At 45.7% G+C, this 13250-nt stretch overlaps 1 protein-coding gene across 1 annotated transcript in view; it reads right to left on the reverse strand.

The window, feature by feature from the left end:
* Positions 1-13250, reverse strand: part of Nid2 (nidogen 2) — a 55726-nt gene extending 42476 nt beyond the window's left edge. The window contains exons 1-3 of the mRNA NM_001012005.2: positions 13000-13250; positions 11992-12300; positions 1893-2125 (exon numbers count right to left, since the gene is read on the reverse strand). Coding sequence (NP_001012005.2) covers positions 1893-2125; positions 11992-12300; positions 13000-13227 — 770 coding nt within the window. The 5' untranslated portion in view covers positions 13228-13250. The remainder of the gene's footprint in view (positions 1-1892; positions 2126-11991; positions 12301-12999) is intronic.

The raw sequence follows: 13250 nt of genomic DNA on the forward strand, positions 1-13250 counted from the left end.
TAGGATAATTCTGACTTGCATTTTATGTTATTCCATTGTCTGTAGTTTGTCTCATTTTATTAAGCGTGAGACACACCAAATCTGTCAATCACTCTGGTCATGTCTCATGCTGCTCCTTTTTGGCACGCACCTGTGTCTTAAAAATCGTAGTATTTCAAGCACTCAGCCCTCCTTCCAAGGGGCTCTAGGTGCAACCTAGAGAAAGAGAGTCTTTAAGCTACAGGGGAAGAGGTAAGAGGAGAAAGGATAGAAGGCCAATAGCTAAGTCTGTTCTAGAGTCTAGACTATACAACAGGTGAGATGGAGACCAACACCGGGTATGGATCACAGAACAGGATAGGACACTTGTATGTAGAGCCCTTGAAAGTAGGGCTGAGTGCTTGAAATACTATGAGTTTTAAAAGGCACAGACCCTAGACACCAACAGCATCTGGGAAGAAGGACCAAGAATCACAGAGTATTAGAATGAGAATTGGTACCTGCATAGCTGTAAGAAGTTGTGTGTGTGCGTGTGTGTGCCCATGTGTGTGTGTGTGCCTGTGTTTGTGTGCAAAAAGCATATCAGGAGAAATTTGTGTTTCCCTACTAGGACATAAAGGCATTCATACACATGTGTTGCATACATGAATGCACGCGCGTGCGCGCGCGCGCGCGCGTGTACACACACACACACACACACACACACACACACACACACACACACACTCTCATCCACCCACTCAGGTTCTTCACTGTCTCTCCTTTGATGCTTTCCAGAAATATCAGAATTGCTGGAGAGGGGCAGAGGGAGCTGTGACCAGAGTGACTGATAAAATGAAACAAAATATGAACAACCAAGTAACATGAATTTTGAGTAAGAAACACCTTATCTACTCTGCATAAGAGATCACCCCTGTATCTGTACTTCAGAGTTGTACTGACTATGGCTCGGCCATTGAAGTCTGACATAAGCACCTTCCGCAATTTCTGTAAGACTATTTGTAAAACTGGGAAGATAGTTATACTTATTGCCTTTAAGTTGAGTGAGTTTTAATTAAGATAATATCTGCAAGTGTTTTATCACAATGCTCTGCAAATAAAGTGATCAACAAATTTTTGCTCAGTCACTCTATCTGGCCGGGATCTAGTTGACAAGCACAACAGGTGCATGTAAAGTGTGTTTCTGTAACCAAGCTGGATTCAGTGTGACTGAGAAGCAACTATGAGAGGCCACAAAGTAACTACTGTGGGCTAAGCCCGTATTACAGAATATGAAGACAAAAGAGCCCACCTGAAGCCAATAGGTCTCACAGGAGCACCAACTGGACAGACACCTGCAGAATAGCCTATCCCAGCACGAGCAGAATAACCCCTCTGGGGAGACTAAGAAATGGATTTGTCTCTGGCAACACTGTGGGCAAACCAATCAGCATGATTTCAGGTGATGATGCCAGGAGAATCCTGAGACGTCTAAAAGCCTCATCCACCCCCCCCAATTATATTACTCATAATTTAATCCTTAACAATACCTGTTTGAAAGACTGAATCATGATGCCTCCTCTCCAGAAATCATTAACCTGAAAAGCCTCCATCAAGGCAGTTATTACTGGATATTTTTATGTAGCTCCAAGAACAATGTTTTTCATAGCAAGCCCCAGTGGTTCTGCAAAAACATATGATTGCTGCTGGTTCTGGTTTCTATGCCTGACTGACAGTGCAGGAAAAAGAAAGGATCTTTTACATCTTGGATAGCCTGAAGCTCCAGGGGTCCAGCTTAGCTCCTGGTTTTGAGCCAGCACCTTTCTTAGAAGCCACCAAAGGTTATTATCAAATGGTTTCTGGTCACTAGAGATAGTGTCCCTCCTAAATGTCCTTCCAGTGCATAGCACGGGCACAGACCCCACATTACTCACTGGTAGAGATTCTTCACCGACTGCTCAGTGTTAGTCAGGCTGAAATACAGCGCTTCTCTCTTCAGGTCGTCTGCTTCCCCTCGGCAGAAGCCCACCCTGGCAGGAAGCTGCAGCTGGACATTGTAGGACTCTTTGGGGCGAGTTCCAAAGAACTGAAGACCATTGGCAGGATAGAGAAAGAGGGCGTAGGTATCAGACTCATCGGATGCCAGAACGGCCTGGAAAGTGTTCAGCTGTGGACAAAAAGGAATTGCAGACATCCTTAAGCAAACAAATAAACAAAAGAAGAAAAACAGAACACAGGCAAGGTGTTCCACCAAGGGGCCAGAGCCCAGATCCTTTTTAGAATTTCCCCAAGTTGGTTTTGAACATAATCTCCTTTAGAATCCCCTCTTCAAATTACAAATATAATTTTGTAAAGTATGAGTTATTATTTTAAACCTCTTCTACCAATTTAGATCAATAGTTAAATAATGCATAAATAAAACATTGGTTTAAAATCTTTAGGATTGCAGGGAAGAGGATGAAGAAGAACTAACCAACACTAAGGATGTTTGAAAAAACCATATGAAGGGCCAGAGAGACGGACATTTAAGGGCATGGGCTGCTCTTCCGGAGGTCCCGGGTTCAATTCCCAGCACCTACTCAGCCATAATAGCTCACACCTGCTTGTAACTTCAGTTCCAGGACTTCTGACAGCCTTGCACAGACATACAAGTAGGTAAAACATCCATGAATATTAAAAGACAAAAGCCATATGAAAAGCTACTTGCCAACTTACAACAAACATTTAAAGGGAACTGGCTTACAAGGTGGGTAATTCTCCTTCCATTGGCCACAAGTTCTCAAAAAGCCCAGAGCCAGGTGTAGGACACCTCACTCTCAAGTTGTTTGTCAAGGATGTCACAGAGGCGATACCAGAGTTGTCAATTCTCATTGTTCAGGGCTACCCATCAGAATGTGATGGTAAGATCCTATACCTGATGACACCACAAGTGTAGATCAAAGAATTTGGAGAAATCACACAGACCTGCACTCGCAAGCACTCCTGAGCATACAGTACTTAACAAAAGCCCTGGCAAGATGTGCTCAAGGGTGCGCCCTAAGTGGCGGGAATGTTATGAGGATCACCAGTCATTTTCTGGGTGGATTTTTTTTTTTTCCGGAGCTGAGGACCGAACCCAGGGCCTTGCGCTTCCTAGGTAAGCGCTCTACCACTGAGCTAAATCCCCAGCCCCTTCTGGGTGGATTTAAGGTCTGCTCTACAAGAGGAAACTTTTGCCTGGCATTGTAAATCTGATCACAAAACTATGGCAGAGAGGCTCATAAGCCCTGGGAGTGAAGCATAAGTTCTATTTTGTTAAATGGATATATAGTATCAACTATACAAGTTACAAACTCATAGATTAACGCAGCTCTCGGTGGTCATCAGGGAAGCATCTTCGTACAGTGGGCAGTAGTTAATACACATTCATAACTAGTCCAAGTACCGAGAACGAACTCTCTGTGGAGAGCTCAGCCACAGATGCTCCCACCCGTATCAAGTTCCCTCAAGGCTCAGGGAATATTGGAAAGAAAAGAGGTGGAAAGAGTTTAAGAGCCAAAGGTCGGAAGGAATGGGATCAAAACAATGGCTTGTGCTCATGACACGATTGTTGAACTCTCACAAACACAGCAGCTGGCGACCAGCAGAAGAGCAAACCACTCAACATTCCAGCACCGAAAACCCTGCGTGCAGCTGAGAAGATTCTGACAGTTGAGAACTGCTAGGGGAGGGTTTTCTTTAGGGGTGAAGTCCCTAGTGGTGGACCATGCTGCAGTGGTGGCCCCTCACCCATGAGTAGGCTTCACTGTATTCAAGGGATTATTAGAACAAATACAGGGGGTGAAGTGGATATACTGAAATATACTGTATCAATGTATGAAATTCTCAGCAAATAACGTTGAAACAGTGTATTTAAAAGTGATAAGGTTGCAAGCTTCTCCAGTCCAAACTCTTTTGAGAGGTCTGGACGAGGAACAAAATTAACTTGCTCATTCCTATACCCTCAGTCCTGGTTTTTATCTTGTGTCTCAGTGGCTTTCATATCCATATATCATATCAGCATCCATGCATGTACCCACCCATGCATCTGTCCATGAATGCATCATCCATCCAACCATCCATGCATCCATCCATCTATGCATCCATCCATCTATTCATCCATGCATCCATCCATCTATGCATCCATCCAGACATGCATCCATCCATCTATCCAGCCATGCATCCAGCCATGCCTCCATCCATCTATCCAGCCATGCATCCAGCCATGCCTCCATCCATCTATCCAGCCATGCATCCAGCCATGCCTCCATCCATCTATCCAGCCATGCATCCAGCCATGCCTCCATCCATCTATCCAGCCATGCATCCAGCCAGCCAGCCATGCATCCATCCAGCCGTGTATCTATCCATCTATGCATCCATCCAGCCACACATCCACCCAATGCCTACTGCAGGCAACACTCAGTCAGGAAGCGGCTGATCAAAAGGCCTCCTTACTGATCTCACAGCCAAACTCCCTTTCCTCTTCAATCTCTTTACAACACGAGTTATCTTGTCACATTGCAGATGAAGAAAGAGACCCAGGGGCTTGCTTAAGATCGGGCAATGATTAATGGTGGAAGCCAGCCAGACCCAACAGCTCATCCCCTGCAATAGACAGTCATCTGAACTCTACCAAACAAGCCATTCCAGGACACCTGCTCTGACCCAATCTCCCTTCCCAGGCTCAGCTCCACTAAGCCCTCTACACAGTGTTTAAGGGTCCCCACTCCTACTAAGTGCTTTGATGCTGTGTCCATATTTCCCTGCACCAAGAAAATCCTTACCAGCAAGCACTGCCTCCTGGGGGTTGAGGACTGTGATTCCCTGTGGAACCCCTTCCATCCTTCAGCACCCACTATGTTGGTTTTCCAGTATGTATTTGGCTCCTGTTGGTTGTCTGGTTTGGCTTCGGCCTCCACTTACTAACCCATCTGAATATTAATTCATCGGGGTTGGGTACCCGCTAAACCACATTATGTTTGATGCTGCAGTCAAGACGGAGCCAAAAAACTATGCCCCAAGAGCCTGAATTATAGGAGAGAGAAACAGCCAGGACTGGAATTTTAGGAGAGTGACTGGGGACAGGCATGGTGGCAGAGGCCACAGAAAAAGGAGAGTGTCCAGGACATCAGAGTGGGGTAGGGTAGCATCACAGTGGCAGCCAATGAATGAAGATAAACACTGTGGGAGCCAAAGCAGACCTAGATGAGAGTTGGAGTCTGAATTAACACCAGGGTGACTGTGGAATTACTCCCTGATATTTCATTTACTGAGTTTCAAAGGGACCTTTTCTGCCATTACCACCTTCTTCCACCAAAGAATTAGTTAAGGGAGGCTCCACTGTCTTAGACTCTGTAGTTGGCTTCTCTCACTAGATCATATATGCTTTACAATTTAATAGGGAACTGGGGAGACATTTCTCTTACGAATACTCGCTTTATAAAGAAGGTGCATGACAAGAAGGAAAAGAAATCACTTATTGGTATCATTTCCTCTTCATTTTGCTAAACAAGACAAACTGACACAGCAAGAACCTCAAAACTCAATACAAGGAACGAATGTGTCCTTGTGTTTTTTTCTGTCTTGTTCTAGAACATCTCAAATGTTACTTTTACCTTTCTGACACGTAATGCTAAAGTACAGCTTTGAGGTTTGGGTAATAAGGCAAAGAAATGCAGATAGTAAGATGGTTTCGAGAAAAAAAAAAACAATGTAACTCCTCTGTATTCTCTAAATGGAAGAGTCTGCTTACCTTCCTTGTTTTTTTTAAAAAAAAGTTCATGAATTCAGTCCCCACATGCTACATTTGTTGCAGCTGTAGTCCTCAACTATCTGAGCAGTGGGGCTTGACCCTCCCCAGAAAGGTCAAAACCTCTAAGTTTCCAACTCAGGTACACGCAGAACATGCGTCATCCATCATCAGTAAGGGTAGGGCCAGAGGCTGCCAAAGCTTTATTTCAGTCACAACAAAGTTCAAGTAGGAGATAAAAAGCGGAACTAATAATCCCATCCTTAAATAACCAACTGTGGAGGCTCCTGGTATGGTGGCCACAATCAACATCACAAGATAAGGGAGAACCAAGGTTCTAAATTTAGAGAAATTCCATATGATAAGGGCTGTCTACATGTGGAGATCAGAAGGCGGTGGGGAGGAGGTCTGGGGAGAAGTGAGGAGGCTGTGATGGGAGAGCCTGGCTTTTAACCTGGAGATCTGCACATGTAGTGCCTTATTTGCTCTGTGTCTTTTCTGTGTCAGCTTTTGGAGAAGCACTCATTTCAAATGGCAAGTTTTTAATTTCCTCGTCTCCACTAAAACAGGCAAATACCAGAGGGAAAAAAATCAACAAAAACTTCCTTTAAATATAGTTTATGATCCCAAAGTACATTCCAGAAGAGCTGAGCTGCTTGAAAACTGCCCACACATCAAGAGACCCCTTGTCAGGGTTACAGACTTCCGCACAGAATGGCTAAGAGGCCACTGAAGGTCCTGAAGAGCCCCTCCTCACAGACACCCTCTGTCTGACTCGTTTCCAAAGGGAAAGGCCCTCACATTCCCAGAGACAAGTTTTCCAAGAGCCCTCCACACAGGTTCTGAAGGGAAGCCCTCAGATGCACAGCCAAACCCTGTTACAAGAGTCAAGGCCTCCCACCTCCCCAAAGAGGAAGAGAGAGTGCCAGGGAGGAGAGGGCTCTCCACAGGGTGGGGAGCAGTACAAAGAGGATCAGGCCAGAGTTGCCTAGCTGCATGGTCTCCAGTTTCCTGTTCAGACAGAAAACCAGAAGCCTTTGCAGAAACCACACAGGAGCCTCCACGCTCTTTCTAGATACAGAACATGGCTTTCCAGTGTCGATAGGACACTGGCAGAGCCAGGTGACAACTAAAACATACCATCCAACAAGGGTAAAACATCAGCCAGCAGAATGCCATGTTTACAACAAGGGATTTGTCTATCCAGCCTTACCGAAATGATAACACAGTTAGAAATGGGATGATTCCTTCCAGGGGACAAAGTTCGATGCTCAGTCTTCCTTAAGGACACATTCTCTGGAGGTGTAAGGCCACTGATTCCTGCCTCCTATGTTTGGTGTGAACACCAATCACCACTTGTGTGTTATTCTTTCCCCATTCCCGTGGGGACACTGATGTGCTTGGGGTGTTCCAAATTCACCCCGGTACTGCAGAGTTAAGAGAATGCCTAATGCTTCCCCGATGGCATAGTGCATCCTCCTTCATATGTAGTCTTCAAGGACACCTAAGCAGCTTTTTTCAACCCATTTTCATATATCTAGTTGTTCTCGATCCTCTCTGTCTTCACTGACATGTGATAAATTACACATGTACCATTTCTGTGGACTCTAGCTCCATAAATTAAAAGCTCCAGCTAAATCCAAAGTTCTTGATCAACAACTGTCACCTCTGCACCAACTCAACACCCACCATTCCATGTTAAAGCATCCAGGGACCAGCTGTGATGCATACTATTAGCTGTCAATCTGACACTATCTACAACCATCCAGGAAACAGTCACCAGGCATGTCTCTGATAAAGTATCTTGATTAGATTAATTAAGGAGGGAAGACCCACCCTAAATATAGACACCACCATTCCCTGGGCTCAGGCTTGCACTGCATACAAAGAAGAAAGAAAGCTTAGAAACAACACCCATCGTTCTCTGCTTCCTGACTACAGATACAATGTTTCCATCCTTTTCTGAAGCAACTTCCACGCTGCCATCCCTCTCCCAGGATGCAGCCCAGACTAGGGCAAGCTCTACTCACACTCAGTTCCCATTCCTGTGGTCCTTCCAACCCAAATGAAATTCCTCATCAACAAAAACCTTCGACATACTATCTAACTCAGTTCTAGATAACACCCTCCTCCCCAGTGAGAACACAACAGCCTTCCCCTGACACCAAAAACACACAGAGCAGCAGCAGCAACAACAACAACAACAACAACAACGGTACCCATCATTACTCAGATCTTCCAGCCATAACCTCTTTGCTCTATGAAGCGACAGTTTAAGAAATCTCAGATTAGGGCTGGAGAGATGGCTCAGTGGTTAAGAGCACTGACTGCTCTTCCAGAGATCCTGAGTTCAATTCCCAGCAACCACATGGGGCTCACAACCATCTGTGATGAGATCTGATGCCCTCTTCTGGTGTGTCTGAAGTCAGCTACATGTACTTACATATAAATAAATAAATCTTTAAAAAAAAAGAAATCTCAGATTAACTAAATGAACAAACACTTTATTTGCTCATTTTTTTTAAATACAGTTGCACCATGCCATTCTTGCACGCCAGGTAGAACACTCCGTCACTCCCAATGTGAACGTCCCGGAGGGAATGAAGAGCAACAGAAGCATTTCACACTGTAAAGACGTTATTCCTCTGATGTCAAGTTTCCAGTGACTAATATTAAGATTACTACACCAGATGTAAGAAAACTATGTAGAAATCACAAAATCCTCCAGGCAAAGGAGATTAGTGTGTGCCAAAATCTACCTCAAAAATTAAAAAAAAAAAATTCTATCAAAGCAAGAGCTCAATCCCAGGGCCTTCAAAGTATTCAGAAGAGCCTTCCACAGGAGTAATTGAAAACACATCTTGTGCTCAAAACCTCATCGAATGGAACAAGTCCTGAAGCCCATTCAGCCTATGGCAATATATGAAGAACAATATGGATGTTTGGAAAAGTTAAAAAACAAGAAAGCTACAGAATTTTCCCCACCAAATTCCCCTACAAAAAGATAAGAAAAACAAAGGGAAAAAAAGTGATTTGGAAAACCCTCCATTTAAAAAGTCCTTATAGAGAGGGCCAGAGGAGGCTCAACAGGTTAATAAATCCCTTGCCTTGAAATCCGAGTTCAGTTCCAGGAACCCATGTAAAAGGAGAGAACTGGTACCGGGAGGTTCTTCTCCCAAGCTCTGCATGTGCAGCCTGCCGTGTGCACACATAAATCATACAAAACCACATACCATTCTTGTCATACACACATACCATACACACACACCACATATACATCATGCACACACAAGTGGCCTCAATGCAGTATGCATATATCATACAAACACCATACACTCACACACAACGTGCACACACCATATGCATATAAACACACCATACAGACACACACAAGCACACACATCATGCACACACACACATCATACACATATACCATACACAGACACATACATCTTCATACACATATACAAACACACACATAATGCACATATACGGACACACATACATATCATGAACATGCAGACATACAATTTCATATACAACATAAACATAGTTTACACACACACACACACACCATACATAGACATACATATTCATATGCAGCTCAGAAACATAGACGTACACATACATGCACACACACACACAGAGAATAAAATGAAATAAAACAACCAAGTCCTTACATAAAGGAGTTCTACCACAAGATCAATACACGTCAGGAACAAAACATCGCCTCAGTTAATTCTCATGACAACCCTAAAAAGTCAGCACTACCATGTCAATCTACAGCTTAGAAAATGAAGACTAGGGTTGGGGATTTAGCTTAGTGGTAGAGCGCTTGCCTAGGAAACGCAAGGCCCTGGGTTCGGTCCCCAGCTCCGAAAAAAAGAAAAAAAAAAAAAGAAAATGAAGACTGAGGGCTTGTGTCTCCCAAGACCACTGCTGCAAGTGTTTTCTGCCTTGTTCCTGACTTCACAAGTACCTGGAAGGTGTAATGAAAGAATTACTGTGCCTATGGGTGCTGCTCATTCATGAAGGACTTACTTGGCTAACCTTCATGAGGACTTGTGTTCAAGCCCTGGAACTGCAAAATTGAAGGAAGAGCTGGGAAAATGGTTCAGTGTGAGGAGTTGCTATTCAAGCATAAGCACCTGAGTTTGACCCCTAGAATATGCGCTGAACAAAAACAGTCGAGGTGTCTGTCAGTCCCAGATCTGTAGTCCCATAGGAAGGAAGGCAGCTCCGTGAGCCTCATCACCCAGCAATCAATCCTGGCTTAGCTGCTGAGTACTGGGTTAGAGGGAGGTGTGCCTGAAAATGATGTGAAAGGGAGCTGGACAGAGTGCTCAGCAGGTTAAAGGCACTTACCTCGGAAGCCTGATGACCAGAGCTCAATTCCCAGACCCCATGAAGGAAGATTAGCAGACAGCTGACTCTGAAGTTGTGCTGTGACTACCACAGTGTCAGAGCATGCACACGTACGCAGAACAAATAAATAATTTTTAAAAGGTGGATAGTGCCTAAGGAATGACACTCCAAGTTCTTCTCTGCTCTGCACACACATGCATCTCCACACAAATGTGAGCCATGCATGAATGTCTGTGTGTGCATGCACGTGCGCACACATGCACAGACACACACAGAGACACAGGTACCGCATGCACGGACACCAAAAGGAAACTGTCAAAGACTGTTGCTAATGAAATGTTGCTAATGAAATGAGAATCCTAAGTAGTAAACTCATCTCTCTGGGGCTGTAACCTTCATGTCAAATAAACACTAAAACACTTGGGACCCACCGCAGTCTCAAGACCCCGGAGCCTCAGTGCAAATGCTTCTTGCTCGAATTCTTCTTTTTCTGACAGGGACAATGGGCAAGACATCACTTCTGTAGCTCAGAGGCACTAGGGGAGTTAAAGCAAACACAGATTTGCTCCAGGTCTATGGCATTTTACACCCAGGTGGAATTTCACAAGAGGACTCTGTCTCTACCTACACCAGGAATGAGGCCATTTACCCTCACCCACCCATACCCGCTTCACATGTTGCCAAGACCAAAGCCAGAGCAGAGTTGGTGTTTTCTCCAGGGAGACTGCAAAGCGGGCTCCTGCAGACAGAACTATGTAAACTGTTACAAAGGCAATGTGGAGAAAGCTACAGGGAACTTACTAAGAAGTTCATGGCATGCTTGCTCACTCTCCTGTGATGTCAGCTAAGGCTGTGCAGTGTTTTGACACTTTAAAAAGTGTTGCCTTTGAAGAGGTGGCTCAGCAGTTAGGAGCACCTTGTAGTCCTTTCAGCATGCTAGCTCAAATCTCTGTATCCATTGTCAGTCAAGCAGTTCACAACTGCCTGTATGTAACACCTCCAGGGAGCCCAAGCCCTCTTCTGGCCCTACCAACACCAGCAGACACAGAGAAAGACACACACACACACACACACACACACACACACACACACACACAAACGAATAAAATAAAAACATTGAAAAGCGTTTTATAGTATTGATTATAGTAAAAAAAAAAAAGTCACGGGAGCAACCTTAATGACCACTAGGAAGGGTGAGATCTTATACAGTTGTAATAAATGTTACAAAAATACACTGACCAGAGCATACTATACATCAGAACGAGCAAGTGAAACAGTAATATGGGCACTGTGGACCCACTGTTGTCAACGGCAACAATATGCTGAAGAAATAACTAGAAATGTACACACAAAAATATATGTGTTATTTCTGGTTTGTCGAGACAAGGTTTCTCTGTATTCTGTCCTGGAACTCACTTTGTAGACCAGGCTCCCCTCGAACTCACAGAGATCAGCTTGCCTCTGCAGGGATTAAAGGCGAGTGACAACACGCCCAGCCCATACTCCCCCCTCCCCAAATTAACGGTGGTAGGAAAATAAGAGGTTGTTACTTTTTAAATTTCCTGAATTTTTCATTTTTTTAATGAACATATTAGAAATAGTTGTGTACTTATAGGTGACTCCAGAAAAAAAAAATGTAAAGTACCTTAAGTTTCCCCAGGGTCTTTAGTATCTGCACCTTAGTCCCTCATTTTACTAAGCGATTTTCTTTGGTAACTTAGCCAAGTTGCAGAGCCTTAGAATGCTCCCAGAGACAATAGACCTCACTCACAAGCTGCCTAAGCACTGGTTTCAGATGGTTCAAGCCAGATCAAGGGAATGCCTCCTAGCCAATGCCTTAGCTTCCAGCTCAAACCCATCCCTTCAGTTTGTTCAGCTGCAGGGTATCCCTCGCTTACCTCTCCGGATGGCGCAGCCCCGCGCCTGACCTCCTCATAGGCGCCCACGTGCTCCCAGGTGGCCAGGAAGGCGTGGGTAGGGGTGAAGCTGGACCCGGTCAGCGGGAAGCCTGTGCGCACGTAGCGGGCAGCCAGACTCAGCACAGCCTGGGAGGTGTCCTCGCGGTACAGGATCCGGCCCCTGCTGTGACTAGTGTCGATGTCAGCCAGGAATGGGGCGATGGCTGGGAAGTCAGTAGGAAAATCATCATCTACATATTGAGTCTCCCTGGGGAAGTCCTGGGTGGAGATGATGCCGTTGGTGCCCACCTACAATAAGACCACAGGGCGGTGAGACAGTTCAGTAGGTAAGGGCACTTTGCCATTAAAGCTGACGACTTGAGTTCTAGGAATAAAAAAACTGGTTGTTCTCTGATCTTCACACGCAGGAGGGGACACGTGAATCCCGCCCCACACAAACATTTTTTTTAAAGGGCAAAATAGTGGTGGTCGCTCAAGTATCAAGGGCAGCCACCAGTCGAACGCACCTACGGTCCTAGTTCTGCTCGAGTCAAGAAGACTTCCCCCTCTTTGCAGGCTGAGACACATCCAGGGTAACAAGCTCAACTTCGGCGACAGTCCTGCTCCCACCTCACCCAAGTGCACTGCGACCCACAGGTGCGGCCGCTCTCGAACCCGCTCATCTGCTCATCTTTCTCCACCCCTGCACACCTTGGGCGCCGCGTCCTTAAGAAGATAGCTACGCCTGCGTGCACAGCCTCCCACCGCCCCTAAAACGCAGACCCCACCAGCCTCCTCAACTTCATCTTCCTGCCTAGGATGGCAAAGTAGAGGGGGGACGGTTCCAGCTCTCCCTTGAAATGATCCTTATTCCTCCACAGTAGGGATCAAGACGCTGCAGCGCCGCTGCTAAGCCTGGTCCCCAGCGGGGACGACAGTTAAACATGGAGGTTAGTTGCTCCACACCCACCCCGCACCAAGCCGCGCACCTCTGGGAGCTGAACTTACGTAGAGGTTGCTGAACTGGGCATCGTAGAAGCGTAGAGGTACTGCTAGCTTCACAGCCGCTGAGCTTTCATCGTCACCCTCCGGCAGCAGTCGGTCTCCCCACGACTCCCCGTAAGGAAAGAGCTCTTCAGGACGCAGAGCCCCGACTCGTGACAGCAGCACCAGCACCAGGAGCAGCGATAGCGGTGATGGCGGTGCCAGCCGCCCGGCTGTCGGGTCCCAAGACATGCTCACTCCTCCTTGGCTCTGCC

The sequence above is a fragment of the Rattus norvegicus genome, chromosome 15, assembly GCF_036323735.1.
Source record: "Rattus norvegicus strain BN/NHsdMcwi chromosome 15, GRCr8, whole genome shotgun sequence".
NCBI classification, from domain to species: Eukaryota; Metazoa; Chordata; class Mammalia; order Rodentia; family Muridae; genus Rattus; species Rattus norvegicus.